Raw genomic sequence first — 16,239 nt, forward strand, 5'->3', positions numbered from 1 at the left:
TCCAAAGTTTACTTCTTTCTTGTCCTTTCTTAGAGCCTTGACCAGGACTCCAGCACTGGGTACTGGTGTTGGTGACAGAGGGCGTCCTGGCCTTGGCTCTGTTCACACAGGGACTAGGTAAAATCCCCCATCGATGGAAATATTTGCTGAAGATATTTGGAATATTGCCTTTTCTAAGTTAACCCCCCCCACACACACACACACACTTAATCTGTTTAATTCTTTTTTGTTGTTAATTTAACTATTTTATAATATATAATAATACTATTATTTTATTTGAAAGAGAGAGAGAGAGCTTCCATCTGCTGGTTCACTCCCCACATGCCCACAGCACCTTGGGCTGCGCCAGGCCAAGGCCAGGAGCCTGGAACTCAATCCAGGTGTCCCATGTGGGCAGCAAGGACCCAAGCACCGAGCCACCACCTGCTGCCTCCCAGCGCACACCTTGACAGGAAGGTGGACCAAAAGCACGGGAGCCAGGGCTCGGAGCAGGCACTCTGAAATGGGTGGTAGGCGTTCTAAGCAGAACGTCACCCCTGTGCCAAACACACAGCCCTGGTGAATTCTTTTAAACCACCAGTAGCTACCAAGTTTTTCAAGCACTTTTTCCCACACCAGTGGAGATGGTTTAGTAATATATGAATTTCTCTGATGGGGTTTCTGAGGTGAAACCATCTTCCCTCGGGGAAGAAACTTCCATCTGATTGCGATGCATTTTAAAATGTTCTGCTGCAGCTGCTTAGCTGGTATTTTACACGGATGTTTGCATCTACGTTTATAGAAGACACAGAGCTAATCTTGCATTACCTTTTTTTTTTTTTTTTTTTGCATTCTCATTGTCTGATTTGGAAATCAAGACCAGATTGGCTTCATAAAATCAGCTGGCATCTTCCACCCCACCCTCACCCCCGGGAATAACTTCCATGAATTAGAATCTGTTCTTTTCAAGTTTAGTGAACTCATCTATAAAGCTACCTGGAGGAGTGGAGGGTCTTTGTTTTAAATTTTCAATTTAATTATGCTAGTATTTGAAAGGCAGAAAGAGAGCGCGACAGAGAGCAATCTCCCATCTGCTGGTTCACTCCCCAAATGCCTGCAGCAGCTGGGGCTGGGCCAGGCCAAAGCCAGGAAGCAGGAATTCAATCCAGGTGTCCCCTGTGAGTGACAGGGACCCAGCTGCTTGAGTCATCCCCGCTGCCTCACAGGGTGTGCGTTAGCAGGAAGCTGGGACTGGGACTTGGACTACCATTCCATTCCTCTAGCACGTATATTCAAATCCTACGTCCTATAAATGTTATATGTCGCTGGGAGAGTATCCATTTTTACATTGTGGTTATTTCTAGTGCTCAGTTGCTGCGTCTTTCACTGTTCCAGTGTCTGGGTTGTTCTCTCTGGTGCACCTGCGTCTCTTTAACGCTCCGGCTCCAGAGGTCCACCTCCTCATCCTTTCCAGGATCCTGTTCTTGCTGCTCCCTAGGGCATTTCTACCCCATATTTACTATTTCCTCTCTGCTCTCTCCTTGCCTCTTTCCACCCTCTGGAGCTGAACGTTTAGCTCACTGAACCTTTTCGTTGTCAAGAGTTTTCTGCCTCCTAGCAAATGAATTGAAAGATCTCAGGGTCACCACGTGCTGCCTTGGCCTTCTCACAGACGGTGCCCTGTAGTGGAGGCTCGGCTTGATAACCTACTTCCATGGACGTCTGACCTTTTGCAGGCTTTTTAAACCCACAGGTAATTCATTACTATTTTACTTTCAGACATAGGGAAATGTTAACCCTTAGTCTGTTATCTGTGTCGGTTAATATCTACATTTCTCGCACTATGGTGAGAAACCATGCTGCCCCGCTGATCTGTGGAGTTTTCAGGCCTGTGTGTCCTGACAGATGGGCGCTTTCCAGATTCTGCCGAGGGCAGGGGCAGGGGACGGCTGCTCGCTGCTGTGCTCCTGGGGGAAGCAGCAACGGAGGCGTCTGATCCCCTCAGACCTGAGGTCTTCTGTCTTCTGGCTACGCTACTTCCATGTCCACGCTCTCTGCAAGGAGCGTCCCCCGTGCCGCCCTCTGCTCCAGGATGCCTGTTACCCGGATGTTGGCATTTCTTCCTCTACTGCCTTCATGGAGAGTCTGTGCATCCATTGCCTTCTTTATTCCAACGGCTGTCTTTTCATACTGGAAGCTTCTATGTGCTTCTCTTTTAAATGATTTCTTCTTATTTCATGTTTCTAATGTCTTCTCTTGTCTCCGGAAGTAAATTCACAGGATTCATTTTTTAAGTTTATTCATTCATTTGAAAGGCAGAGTGAGAGTGAGAGCGATGTCTTTCATCGGCTGGTTCAGCCCTCAGACCGGGCCAGGCTGGCCAGCCATGACATCAGCAGGAGGCTGGATTGGGCGTCAAGCGGACTGGACTTGAACCAGGCACTCTGGTTTGGATGCTGGCATCCTAAGCGGTGGCTTACCCTGCTGTGCCACAGCGCCCACCCCGGAGTATGTATTTTAAACACAGGGCCCATCTGTTTAGCAGGCCTGCCTCAGACTTGTGTGTGTTTAGTTTTCTTTTTAATATTTATTTATTTTGAAAGAGTACAGATAGAGAAGGAGGGAGGGAGAGAGATCTTCCATCTGCTGGTTCACTCCCCAGAGTGCAACTGGCCAGAGTTGGCCCAGGAGCCTCATCAGGGTTCCCCCCTGGAGGGGCCCAAGCTTTTCCAGACACATTAGCAGGGAGCTGGATCAGTAAGTGGAGCAGCTGGGACTCGAACCGGCATGGGCCCCAGCGTCACAGGCAGCGGCTTTACCCACTACGCCGGCTGCTAGTTTCTTTTAGTCGCTGTTCTCTTTTGACCGGCAGGCCAGTGTTTCCCTGGGGCTGGGGACAGGGGAGCAGGCAGGCCCTCCTCTGGCCAGGATCTCTAAAAGAGAAGCAGCACCCAGAAGAGGCATCTTCCTGGACTGGGCCACCGGCCCTGGGCACCTGAGGGGAGGAGGCGCTTGGGCCATGGCCCAGGAGGACCTCAGCCCCTCCCATCCAGAGCATGTGCAGAGATTCAAGGCAGTGTGGGGAAGGCAAAGGCGAGGGCTCTCCTCCAACTCAGCTTCCCCCTTTGTCTCTCTCTACCCCCGATCTGCCCCAGGCTGCTGCTGGGGCCCCCGGGAGCCCTGGCTCCCCACTCCACTCTGCGGCTTCTCTGGGGATGCTTTTGTGACTCACAGTGGCAGCCTCGTGGCAGGACGTCACCACAGCTCCCATTCTTGCACCCCCCCATGTCCTGCTGCCCTGCCAGGGGAGCTGGGAAGCCCCGATGGGCTGCAGGCAAAGCCGGGGAGCAGGGGCTCCCTGTGTGACCACAGCTCTGCTGTTTGCAGAGAGAGAACCCAAAAGTGCGACCAGCAGAACCCCCCCACACACACACACAGACACACACCATCCAGGCTGCCTCCTCCCCCCTTTCCTTCCACGCCCGCGTCACTCATTCCTTCCCCACCCTGGGGCTCCCCTCTCCCCAGGCGACGTCCAGAACCTGGCCTTGCGGCAGTGGCTGCCCTGCTGGCTCTGAGGGCCCAGCACCCGTCCTTTGCCTCCCTGGGCTGCACCCTCCCAGGAGACTGCAGGAGGCTGTGAAGGTGGTCTCTCCCCACCCACTCCTACCCACAGCCACCTCCTGCTCTCCTTGACTCACACCCCGCCCGCGTACCCGGAACCCTTGCCTCCACCTACCTGTCTCAAGGGAACTGAGCCCTGGGTGGCTCAGAAGTGAGGACAGGCTGAGGCCTTGGCCACAGCGCCCGCACCTCCTCCCCTCCAAACCTGATTTCCAGGCTGATCTGCGGTGCCCTCACCCCTACTGCATCCTCCCCATCCAACTGCAAGACAGCGCTGCGCCCTGGCCTCTCCCGCCCCAGCAGCCTGGATGAGCCTTGCGCTGCTCTCCGGAATGCCCCTGCCCTGCAGAGGAGGGGGGGCAGGAGGCCTCAGCACTGCCCACCCCGTGCACCCTGCCTCCCCAGGGATCTCTCTGCAGAGGGAGACCACTCAGCAGGTAGACACCCCAGGGTACACGGGTCTCAGGTGGAGCTGATGACCCTGAGTCCCAGTTAGAGAAGAGCTGTAGGCAAGGGGTCCCCAGAAACTACCCGTTCTCCCTGGGGGGCTGTAGAGCATAGGACACCTACAGTCCATGCTGGTCATGCCTGAGTGAGGCAGAGACCACTGTGGGGTGTGTGGGAGAGAGGGGGGCACGTGCGAGTGGGTCAGCCCCCACCCCATTCTCTGACCTCATGGACAGTGGTTGTGGGGCGCCACCTCGTGGCCGTGGGCTGCTCACCAAGCCACACACATGCACTCGCACACACATGCACACACGTATGTGCACGCACACAACTGATGCCCACTCTGCCTCTGGGGCCAACCCCACTTGCTTGCCACCCCTGCAGTCCCTGACAGTCCCACGGAGCCCGAAAATGGAAGCCCTGTCCTCCTGAGCACCTGGAGCCTCGAGCCACTGCTGCAGAATGGACTAACGGTGTCTACTCGGCCAGAATCACTGAGTTCAATAAGATGCGGAACAGAACCACTGCATTGAGAGGGCCGGGCAGCAACGAGGAGCCAATGGGACCAAGGCTGTGCCCCCTGAGGGCTGCGGGAGGCAGAGCCTTCCACCCTGCCTCGTCCCTGCCCCTCCCCTCCATCCCCAGACAGCGGCCCATCCACCAGCTTGCCTCGCTCCTGTCCAGGACTCCTCATGGACGGCATGGACCTCACTTTCCAGGGCATCTCCCAGCCCTCTCTCTGCACCCCATCCCACTGGACACCACACCCAGGTCCAGCCTAGGGCACCAAGCAGCACCTACAGATGAAGGCGCTCACGGCCTCCCCTTGGAAGGACCCGTCCAGAAGGCACACCCAAGCATTCTCCCTCTCCTGCTGACAGCCCGGCGTGCAGAACAGAGCCATGGGCTGGCACTCGGGCCCTTCGTGCCCTAGCCTTGTCTCCCCCACCCCAACTGCCCAGCCTCCAGGGCCAGTCCCTTCCCTGCTCTGGGCCTTTAGAGGAGCAGTTTCTTCCACCAGGCGTGCCTGCAGGAGAACAACGCCTGACATCTTGCAAACCTCCCTGTAGCCTGCCTGCCTGCCTGCCTGAAGCCCCACGGCCACACGTCCCATGGCGCTGCCGCGGCTGTGTCTGAGTTTGGGTCTGTCTCCCCAGCCAAGCTGGGACCCTCCAGACCTGGGTCAAGGACAAAGCTAGCTCCAGGCCTCAGCACAGGGTCCCGCATGCACGAAGGGACGGTGGGTCGTTCACTCAATTTGATGACAAGGAGGGATGTGACACACGGGCCTCAAAGGAACGCAGAGCTGGGGGCAAGCAGCCTATGCGGGGGGGGGGGGGGGGCAGCAAAGCCCCTAGGGTTTACACCAGGTGTACTTCCTATTTGCCCTAAGGCTTGAGGACGAAGGACACCCAGAGACACGCATGCGCACCCACGTGCAAGTTCAGACTGAGGGGGTCACAGGCAGAAGAGCAGCTACACCAGCCCATACTGACCCCGGTGTTGGCTGGGCACCATCAGAATAGCTATCTCCTGTCAGCTTTGAATCAGGACCTGACCCTAGCCCTGCTGGGGGCCCCTGGCCAGGCCTGGGGGCTGTGCTGAGAGAGGTTGCAGACAGCTTGGGGGTGCTCAAGGCAGGGCTCGGCAGGGCAGGGGCCTGAGACCATGCAGCCGGAGAAGTGAGCTCTAAGCCCCAGCAGGCTGGTGGGCAGGGCACAGGCAGGCGCGAGGCACAACTGGCATCCCAGGGACACTGCTGGGCTGTAGGGCCCTGTCCGTCTCCTCTCTGCCTGCCTTCCCCACAAGAAAGGAGACCCCAGTGCCCACCTTCACTTATCGACCTGTACTGGCCAGAGAGAAGTGCGCAGGGAGAGGAGGCAGGAGGGGTGCAGGCAGGTGGGCACAGGGCCTGGGACCTCGCCCGTCGGGCTGTCCCACCTGCCCCTTCTGGGGAAGCTCCCCTCTCTCCGCACAGAGGCAAACATTCTCACTGCCAGGAAGGCAGGACACTAACTCCTGACACCAGCCAGGTACGTCTGGGGTGGAGAGGTTCAGAGGCCCAGGCCCAGGCCCTGGCTGCGTGGACATGTGTCGACAGGGCAGGCCAGCACACTAGGACGAGTTCTAGGCCACCGCCTCCAGGCAGCCTCTCTGACAGCTTCAACCTCCAGTCCAAAGTCTCTGCTAGTCAACATGTCCTCTCACTGCTCCATCCCCGGCCACCTCATCTGCCACCACCCCACCCACGGTGGCCCCAGAGAGTACCCCTGGGGGGATCTATGATTCCTCAGAAAAAGGGCTGGGCACCAGGCCAGGGACTTCCTTGGCCAGGGAGTTCCCAAGGGCATTGGCCTCTTCCGGTTCTGTCCTCCCCGGCACGCACAGTCTCCAAACAGCGCAGTGGGGGAGGGCTGGTAGAAAGAAATAGATTTATTCTCATGTACAAAGCGGTCAGCCCACGGGACCACATACGACAGTTGCACAGAGTCCTAGAAAAACGCATCTCTAAAGGCAACTCAGAATAGGTAAGGCAGGTGGCCCCTCCCCCACCCCACGACACGCACAGGACAAAACAGAGAAGAGAGAAGCCAGCGGCCCGGCTGACGGAGGCCGCCCGGCCCTGTGGGGTCTCCCCAGCCCCCGGGCACGGGCGGATATGGCCTTGAAGAGGAAGGAAACCCTGCCAGGGCTGAGCCAGGCCCCTCTCTGGCTGCAGGAGTCAGGGAGGCTCAGGCCAAGGGGGGGACACTCAGGGGCCACTGAGGGACTCAGGGGTGGGCTCTCTGTGCCCACGGGTGGCAGAGACACTCGCAGCTTCTGCTGGGACCCCAGAGTTGTGGACACTTGGATCTAAAAGGACCTTCGGGAATGGCCTGTCTTACCCTCTTCTGTCACCCAGACAGGGGGAGGGACTGGCCCAGGGTCACACAGCCGGCGGCAGCATAGCTGACCAGCGAGGGACCCTTCTGCCATGTCACTCCCACTCTGCTGTCTTCCTGAGCCCCCAGAGCACGGAGCTGCCCCTCTGGCAGCTTCCTCCTGGGGCCCCGGTATCCCCCAGGTCCCAAACCCCATCAGAAGTCTCGTGGGGGCCCTCAGGGGGCACCTCCGCCCCATGGCTAACTCAAGTCCTCCAGCAGAGCGAGCCCCACCCTCTGTTTCCCACCTTCCCCTTCCTGGAGGACCCTGGAGACCCCCAGGGAGAAAGGGCACAGATCGAGTGATGGGAAAAGGGCACACAGAGAACCACCCAGGCTGCCTGGAGGAAGTGGCCTGGGGAGGACTTGCCCGGGGGGGCCAGAGAGGGGCCTGGTGCTCCCAGGGCAGCCCTGCACTCTCGCAGGACGGATCGCGGAGTCCTGGCAAGGACGGAAGCCTTGCTTCCGTTCTACGGATGAGAAAGCGAGGCCCAGGGAGGCCAGGGCCCGCCCAGCGTCACACGTGAGGTCCCAGTCTGGAACCCAGGACCATGGCTCTGGTTCCCGGTGCCTCTGGCCAGGCCAGTGAGGGGCTGTGGGGCGAGAACCAGGCAGAGGGGCGCCCTGGAGGGCATCACTCGGTGTCAAGGCTACAGCAGCCGTTGACGGGGGCCCTGGTGCCGTCCAGCCCAGGCACCTCGTACTCCTCGTCCAGGAAGTCCAGCGAGTTGTTGCTGGGGAGGCCGCGGATGGTGAACTTGTGGGACACCTTGGTCCAGTGCTCACGGTTCGAGGCCACGCGCTCATACAGCTCTGCTGCCTTGGGGAACAGGTCCTGCAGCAGCCTGGGGCGGGGTGGAGGGCAGAGGTCAGAGATGGGACTGTGGGCAGGGGAGGGACTGGGGCCACAGCCTGCACAGAGCATGCCCAGGAACGCGGGGCGCAGGACTGCCCGCACAGAAAGCACGAGCATCTCATTCCACTGGGCACTGAGGGGGAAGTCAAGGGCCCGTGCAGGGGCAAAGCAGGAGGCGGCTGCGCCCAGGGGCAGGTGGTGGCCCGGTGCCGTGACGTCCAGAGCTGGCCCTGCCCAGCCAGCCCCAGCCCTTCAGGCAGAGTCCCCAGGCTGGCCTGAGCCATCACTCACTTGTAGATGGGCATTGCGATGTGCTCCATGAAGCTGATCTGCAGCTCAGGGATGTAGGCCTTCTCTCGGTCCATCATCTCCATGGGCCTGTTGCCCATGGCCTTCTCCTATGGACACAAGTCACCAGGCCTGCCCCTCGTGTCCATCAGAAACCCAGGCCCAACCTGGTCACCCTGAGGCTACCCCACACGTACCAAGTCTCCCTGGGAGAAGAATTCTTTGTAGATCAGCTCCTGAAAGGCAACAGTGTCAGCACAGCCTGTGGGTAGAAGCCACCCACGCGTGTGCCTCCGGCAGCCCATTCCCAGGGGAGCTGACGGAGGCCCAGTGACTCTCCCCTTCCTCAGGGCCTGTTCTCATCAGCCCCAGCCTGGGAGCGCGATGGTCCCAGACAGGGAGCAGTGGCCAGCCTCTGGCCACCTGCCAGCAGCCAGGGATGTGCTGTGTGGCCCCGCGTAAGCCTGCACGGCTCTCTGCGTCTCTCTGCCTGTCTCCCTGAGATTGTCTAGGTCTCTGTCTCCCCAAAACACGGCCCAGCTGAGCGCAGCCCAGAAAGGGCACCCAGGCTGCAGGGGGCCACACCGAGCAGGGCGGGGAGGTGGGGCACGTACGGCGATCTTCCTCGTGGTCTTCCAGCCCTTGGTCTGGTCAGAGAGGTCGCAGGAGGTCATCAGGAGGCAGAGGAGGAGTCTGTGGTGCTGCTTGTTGGTTCGGTCATAGCCCACTGTCGGGGGAAGCAGGGGGTCAAGGAGGAGACCCAGCAAACCAAGCGCTCCAGATGGGAGCCCAGGGGCCCGGAGTGGCCTCCCTTCCCAGAGGGGTGGGTGGTGGATGCTGGAGGGGGATGGGCCCGAACCCTCCCCCCCAGGGTCCCTCCCCAGCCCTGAGGCCAGGGCTGGCAGCGGCCACCTTCGGCCATCTTCTGCAGGTCCTTGAAGATGCGGAGATGGTGGGCCAGGTCTGTGGCCAAGATGATGTCACGCATCAGGTCCAGCATGCGCTGATAGTCCTGTGGCGGGTGGGGCAGGGGCGTCACGGCCTCCTCCCACCCCGGGTGCACTCCCAGTGCCCTCCCCGCATCCCCACACCTGGCCCCATCACCTTCCGGGAGAAGTGGTCGAAGATGTTGCAGCCGTGGGTGTTGAGGATGGCGATGGCCTGGGCAAAGTGGTGCCTCTGCAGGGACAGGAGTTTTGGGGGCCCGGCTGGGGCACAGGCGCTCCCCTCTCCCCGACCCCAGCCCCCTGGCTCGGCAGAGCAGCTAGAAAGGGGAGTGAGAGGGCCCAGGTCCCTCCATGCCCTGGCCAGCTCCGAGCCTGAGACTCCTCAGCTGTCACTCAGAGGGGCCCACCGAGGTAGGCTCCGAGGGTGTCGACAGCAGGAGGAACTGTGAAATAGTCCCTGGCGCCCTAGACACTAATTCATGCAGAAAACGCTCATTTGCCAACAAGGGAAGGCGGTGACAGGCGAGGGCAGGGCCCTGTCTCCCGGCCTGAAGGGCTGTCACTTGGAGAAGGAGCAGTAGACGCCTCAGAGGGACAGAGGGCAGAGCCAGTGCTGCCACCAGGCGTCCCAGGATACAGTGCCTTGTCTCCGGGGGTGGGGTGGGGGTGGGGGTGGGGATGGTGAGCAGGAGCAGCCTTTGCAGGGGGTTGTGGGTGAAGCCAGGTGACTTTGGAAACCTGGCCCCCAACTCCATGGCAAGTGCAGGGGGCCCAGAGATGTCTCAGACCTCCCGCCTGCCCCAGGGAGCCCCCTAGGTGGGGTGGGCAGACCCAAACCAAACCATCTAAGGCAGAGCTGAGTGTTTCGGGAACGGAGCCCATCCCAAGTTTGGGGGCAGGGGGCCACCCGGGGTGGGGGTGGGGGTTGGTACCTCCATGACTGAGCCCTCGGAGCTGTAGAGTGCAGCCAGCACAGATTTCTGGAAAAGCCCAAGGAAGCTCCCATCACTCCCCACGTTCGGAGCCCGGTACCCTCTGACAGGGGCTCAGCCCTGCTGTTCCCTCCTGCCCCTCCCCTCTCCTCTGAGGGAGGACCTCCCGCTGTCTCTAAATCTGGCTCCTGGGCTCATGGCTCCCACCTCTGCTCCCACCCCGGGGAGCGTCCCCCCTTCCCGCCACTGAGCGGGACAGGGTCTCACCGAGGCCACCTGGAAGGAGTTGTTCGTGCCTCTGTGGTCCAGGTCATGACACATGCAGGAGATAAACAAGGCAAAGATCTCGATGTCCCTGGTTGGGTGGAGAAAGAGGTCAGCCCCCAGTGCCGGGGGTGGGCCAGGAGCCCCCTGCCCAGGAAGCTGGGCCGCCTGGCTCCCCCTCCTGGCAAGGCGCCCTGGTTTGGAGTCCGGCAGTCCCAGGCTACATCAGGCCCAGCACTCACTGGCCGTGTGAGCACCAGCAAGTGCCGCCTGGGACCTGGGCTGACTGTACGAGGCCCGCAGGCACTCACTCGAGGTAGTTGGTGAGCTCCAGGTTCTTGTAGAGCAGGTAGCAGAAGTGCGAGACGGAAAAGGCGTGCATCCAGTTGTGGTAGGGGGGATCCCGGTAGCCCTTCTTCACCATCAAACAGAACCTGTGGCCGGCAGAGCGCAGCACGGTGGGGGCCTCAGCCTCCCGCCTCCAGGAAGCCCTGCAGGCTCTGCCTCACCCCACTTCTTGCCCTTCTTTCTTCACCATCTCCGGGGCTGGGAATTGCCTCTCGTTCACGGACCCATCCCACTCCCCACAAGACCAGGCCTGGCCTAGCCGGCATCAGAGGGACCCCTCCCCAGCGGTGAGACACGGTGGAGGCGAGAGCAGAAGGCAGAGGGCGGCAGAGACGGGGCGGGGCAGGGGCTGGGGCACACACCGGGCCAGCGTGGGGCAGTCGATTTTGTAGTTGTTGATGAAATTCATGTCCTGTAGCATGCTCAGGATGGCCTGCGGTGGGCAGAAGGGAGGTCACAGGGGGCCTGTCTGAAGCCATGCATTCATGAGTCTTAACCTCCAAATTCCTCAGACCATGCACTCCCAGAGCCATGGAGGTGCAGAAAGCTAAGCGATCTAAGCACTAAGAACTTGGGAACCCAGCTCACAAAAATCCCTTTAACAAACAGAGGGTACAGACCCTGAGGTCAGGTGCCTGGACCCGCCCTTGGTGATGGTGCAGCCAGGCCCTGGCGCCACGGCCCCAGGGCCCCCTCCACCCTGGTGCCCCGGCTTTCCTTGATGACTCTGACATCCACCCCAAGCCCCTGGCCCCCTGGCCCCCTGGCCCCTGCCTCCCTGGTTGGGCAGAGGGAGGCGGGCTCACCATGGAAGTGTCGTCTTCTGGCAGCGAGCGAGGGGTGTAGGTGAAGTTGGCGAAGTTGGAGTCAATGGAGGCCACAGGCTGGATGCCGTCGTGGAGAAGTTTGGTGTATTCGTCGTCGGAGACCTGGAGGGGACCGGCCAGGGCCTCAGAGGACAGCCACTTCCCCCTCACTCCAATTCCCACAGGGGAGGGGCCCCTCACCCAGAGTGCACCACACCTACTCCCTGGGCGGCCACCGGGCAGGAGATGCCCCCCACAACCACAGGGGAGAGGTCCCTCACCCAGAGTGCACCGCACCTACTCCCTGGGCAGCCACCAGGCAGGAGATGCCCCCTACATCCCCAACCCCTCTGCAGGGCACCTACCGTGCCTCCCCACCTGTGCCCACCCTTTATCTGTGACATCCCCAAAGCATGGCAGCCTCTAACTCTCGCGTTGCTTCATGCAGGCATTGTCCCGGTTCTCCCCTCAATCCTTCCCATGGCAGCTTGGATCCAACCACGGGGGCTGGGACCCTTTCTTTGCACACGGCTGAGAGGAAGCATCCCATGACGTCACATACTCTGGGCTAAGGAAGGCCCGGGGCAGCGTATCTGTCCCAGGTCTGGGGATGGCACTGAGTATCAGCGGTGAGGACTGCCTGCCTGCGCAGCAGGACGGCCGCGGCCAGGGAAGCTCCCCTGCCATCAGCAACTGCCAGGTGGGGCATGCACCCCAGACACGGGGAACATGTGGCAGAGGCAAACTTCCCTGGCCTGGGGGTGGAGCGGCAGAGGGCCAGCTGCTAGGTGTTGCCTGGCTTACCTCCTCATCCTGGGGGGGGGGGGCGGTGTGGACAGTCAGAGAGCGGGTGGGGGCCGAGACCCTGAGGAGGACAGGAAGGAGGGCAAGCCTCACCTTCATGTGGTACATCATCATCTCGTTGGCCAGGTGGCTGCGGTACTGGGCTTCATTCACTTTTTTGTATAGGAGCGACTGGGGGGAAAGAGAGGGAGGTGGGGCTCAGGCAAGCTGGCTGTGACTCCTTAGCGATGTCCAGGACTGGACGAGGGGGCCGATGGAAACCCCCTTCCTGTCCCTTGTTCTGGCCCCAGTCTGGCCCTCCAAGCTCCATCCCAGAGTACAGCCCCCTCCCACCCTCCCTCGTTGCCCGGACTCCCCATTGCGCCTTCCCAGCCCTCTTAACATTTGCTCCGGCTCTCTGCAGCCCTCCGGAACCTGACCAGTCTTCAGCAGTGGATCCTCAGGCCCACGGCAGGGAAAGAGGAGCGGAGGCTAGGGGATGGGGGCAGGGACCCTGGGCTGGATTCCCTGGCCAGAGCTGCCAGCAGGCCAGGACACAAAGACCCGACGTTTTCCAAAAGGAAGCTGACCAGGAGCTTCGGTGGGGGCTGCTTTCGGAGAAGGAGGCTGCTTTTGCAGCTGGGGTTCCCCACGGTCCTGGGACACTGAGTGGACAGGGCAGGAAACAGCACCCCCATTCTTCAGATGGGAAACTGAGCCCAGAGAGGGCCAGCAGGCCCGGAAGGCAGCACAGCCCCCAGCGGCAGCGCCCCAGGTCCCAGCCCAGGGGAACAGACTCACAGGACAGGGCAGAACAGAGGGTCCCGGCCATCCCCTGAGCCCCCCTCACATGCGCGATGCTGATGCCGCAGTAGATGGAGAATGCCGTGGCCAGGTCCTCATCGAACTTGCTGAACCAAGGCCCATTGATCTTGTTCACCAGCTCAGCCACACCGATGACCTCTGAGGAAGGGGCAGGGCAACGAACAACCGCTGGACGGGTCTGGCAGGGACCATCCTCCAGCCCCAGGCGGCGCGGAAGGGTTGCTCGGATGTGCTAAGCCTGGACCCGCTCAGCCCAGCCCCCCACCACGCCCCACCGGGGCCACGCCCATCTGGGGCCACGCCCCGCTCAGCCTTGCCCCACTCCTCCAGGGCCCCGCCCCTCCACCCCTTGGCCGCAAGTCCGCACCCTGGTTCTCGTTCTTGATGGGGAAGCAGAGGATGTTGCGCGTGCGGAAGCCGGTGCTGTCGTCCACGCCGCGGTAGAAGAGCGGGTGGGCATAGGCGTCTGGGATGTTCAGGATCTGGCCCGTGGTCGCCACGTGGCCCGCGATGCCCTGGTCTGCCGGGATCCGGATCTCGTAGCTCTGCCGGGGCCGGGGAGGAGCAGAGAGGAAGTTGGTGGCGCAGCTCCCCAGCGCCCTCTGCGGACTCCCGCGCAGCCCGCGCGACACACGCCCTCACCTCGTCATCCACCACGCCCCCGTCGAACACCTTGGCCACCAGCTCGTTCTGATCCAGCAGGAACACTGAGCAGCTGTGGAGAAGCGGAGGTGGGGGTGGGGGTTGGCCGGGCGCCGACAACCCCTCCCGCCACCTCCCACTTCCGATCTGAGGCTGGATCGGAGCCCTGTCCTCAGAGCTGACCGACCGCGCACTCATCCATTCAAACGATTTGAGGTGGGTATCCCCTACTACGTGCCAGGCCCGTGTCCGGAACCGGGCACCCAGGGCAAGCAAAGTCAGCTTTGGCTCTGCTCTGAGTGGTGCACACAGGGAGACGGCAGGAAAGAAAGGCTCACGCCCGAGGTGGCAGGGTCCCCCAAGAAGGCAGGGGGGAAGGAGGTGATGAGGCCAGAGGCTGGGGTCCCCTCACCCCACGCCTGCGTGGATCCACTCACATCTCAGCATTGCTGAGGTTCCTGGCCTCCGTGATGATCTCCTGGAGCAGGACAGAGACGTCGTCTGCAGGAGGCACAAGCACGGGGCAGTGGTGAGACCAGGCTGGAGTGCCCAGGCCGGCCCCACACCCACCCCTGCAACCAGGCATGGAGGGGCAGGGAGCACTCACCCAGGTGAGTGAAGAGGTTCTTAGCCACTTGAAGAAGAGCCTAGAAGGGGAGAAGTGAGGGTTACAGGTGGCTGGAAATGGCAGTGTCTGATTACATCACCTGGCCACTAAGCGGGGGGGGGGGGGGGGGCAGAATCTCCTACCTCTCAGATAGGAGTCCTTCCAAAAATTCATGGAAAATGGAATTAAAAGGCTGTCTTGGTGCCAAAAAATTAAAATGTGAGCATATAGAGGTATTCAAAAGGTTCATGGAAATGCATACTATGAAAAGTCTTGGTATGGATTTCTATGTTTTGCACCACAATAAACAATTCCATTTTCCATGAATTTTTGGAAGTCCACCACCAGCTCCAGCCGCCCAGCCCTTGCTGTAGTGCTCATACTTAACACTAGAGGGCGATAAGACATAGTGCCTGTAGCCAGTGGCTGGGGGCCCAGGAACTATGGCCCTCCCTCCTGGGAGGCTTTCAGGTTACCATAGGGCAGGGCTTCGATGGGCCCAGAAGGTCCTTTCCCTTGTGGAGCTGAGAGCTGGCAAGCGGGTCCCCGAGGGAGGCGCGGGGCAGGTGGCTCACCTGGCACTCGCACTTGAGCTTCTGCTCCTTCTGGAAGGCTAGGGTGCTGGTGAGCACTGTGCCCGTGTAGTGGAAGCAGTGTTGGATCACCTGCTCATCCTGCTCTGTGAACCTGCGGGTGGGGCATGGGGGGTCACTGGGGAGAGAGGGAGAGGTGGGCTTCTCTCTCCATCTCCTAACTTCCATTCCTCCAGGGAGCCCACTGGGATACCCACCAGCTGATTCTAACTCCCCCCTCTTAGCTGCTAAGCTTCCGCTCAGAGCTCCAGGGCTTCTCAGGCCAAAATGTGTTTTCCTCCTTAGACTGCTGCTTCTCAAAGCTGCCCTCCTCAGACTACAGCGGGGTGGCCTGCTCTTCCGCTAGTACCATCCACCCGCCCCCCCCCCCCAGCCTCAGGAAGGGGCTGTGGCACTGCCCTGCCTGTCACGGCTCTGCTGTCCCTGTCTGGGTCTGCTCTGGTGGCTGCACAAATCTCAAAGTAGGGCTGGAGTGGTCTGGAGCCAGCACCCACCTGACAAGCTCGGCCCCCAGTCCTGCTGAGGTCATTCGGCCTGGCCACCAACTGACCTGCCACCAGAAAGCTGCTTGGGGCTGGGGAGACCGGGGGGGGGGGGGAGCCGGGGGCCTGCCTCTGCCCCCAGATTTCCCTCTCTGGCTGCCTCCCTGCCAGGCAGCCCCCCATTCGCACTTGCTGCTCAGTCATTCAGGTCTAGACCCCGAAGCCATGCCCCAGGTCTATGCACCGGGTGCTCGGCCTGGCCCCCTTCCCTCGTGGCTCCCCTTGGGCGTCTCTCAGCTGGACCACACCCGGATCCTCGCCTTTCTCAGAGAAACCTGGGCTCTTTCACAGCGCCTCGTTCTCTGGGCCTTCCTCCTGCTAGCCCTGAAAATGAACTCCAGCCCTTGAAGGCAGGGCCAGGACAGAGCCACCCCACCTCATGGCCAAGCCTGGAAACAGGGAGGCAGTTGCTAGGCGTCTTACTGAGTCCACCCCAGCCCTGCCAGCAGCGCCATCCCACGCCCATCGAGGGGACTCGGGAGCCCCTGCTTTCTGGCTGCTTTGCTGAGCTCCGACAGGTGCTCGGCCGTCAACCCTCCCTAACAGAGCTGACTCCACCTGGGTTTCCTAGGATACAACCTCTCCTCCAGGTCAGGGGCCATCCCAGAGACAGCCACCAGAGGTCTCAGCCCCCCATGGGACTCCCCCCCAACACACTCTGCACTCCCCTCCCCAAAGGCCTTCCCAAGGCCAAACAGCCCGCACTGGAACGCACACATGACATGTTCGGTGTAAGCTCACCAAGCGGTCTACCATTCCCACCACCAAGCACCTGCCACTTCCAAATGCCACAATGTCCCTGCCTCAGCTGGCTCTGCCTGGCCCTGCCTTCACT

General features: G+C 60.9%; 1 protein-coding gene across 4 annotated transcripts in view; it reads right to left on the reverse strand.

Moving 5' to 3' along the window:
- Positions 1-6,476: 6,476 nt before the first annotated feature.
- The window catches only part of PDE2A (phosphodiesterase 2A), a 54,873-nt gene continuing 45,110 nt past the window's right edge, over positions 6,477-16,239 (reverse strand). For all 4 annotated transcript variants that reach the window (XM_062196662.1, XM_062196665.1, XM_062196664.1 and 1 more), the window contains 18 exons: positions 14,845-14,956; positions 14,270-14,309; positions 14,100-14,163; positions 13,663-13,735; positions 13,388-13,565; positions 13,046-13,158; positions 12,310-12,387; positions 11,413-11,535; positions 10,969-11,039; positions 10,570-10,692; positions 10,262-10,349; positions 9,995-10,042; positions 9,220-9,294; positions 9,028-9,127; positions 8,730-8,842; positions 8,313-8,351; positions 8,119-8,225; positions 6,477-7,816 (listed from right to left, as the gene is read on the reverse strand). In XM_062196662.1, the coding sequence (XP_062052646.1) occupies positions 7,606-7,816; positions 8,119-8,225; positions 8,313-8,351; positions 8,730-8,842; positions 9,028-9,127; positions 9,220-9,294; positions 9,995-10,042; positions 10,262-10,349; positions 10,570-10,692; positions 10,969-11,039; positions 11,413-11,535; positions 12,310-12,387; positions 13,046-13,158; positions 13,388-13,565; positions 13,663-13,735; positions 14,100-14,163; positions 14,270-14,309; positions 14,845-14,956 (1,756 nt within the window). In that variant the 3' untranslated portion in view covers positions 6,477-7,605. The remainder of the gene's footprint in view (positions 7,817-8,118; positions 8,226-8,312; positions 8,352-8,729; positions 8,843-9,027; positions 9,128-9,219; positions 9,295-9,994; positions 10,043-10,261; positions 10,350-10,569; positions 10,693-10,968; positions 11,040-11,412; positions 11,536-12,309; positions 12,388-13,045; positions 13,159-13,387; positions 13,566-13,662; positions 13,736-14,099; positions 14,164-14,269; positions 14,310-14,844; positions 14,957-16,239) is intronic.

The sequence above is a fragment of the Lepus europaeus genome, chromosome 7 (genome assembly GCF_033115175.1).
Source record: "Lepus europaeus isolate LE1 chromosome 7, mLepTim1.pri, whole genome shotgun sequence".
In the NCBI taxonomy this organism is placed as follows: Eukaryota; Metazoa; Chordata; class Mammalia; order Lagomorpha; family Leporidae; genus Lepus; species Lepus europaeus.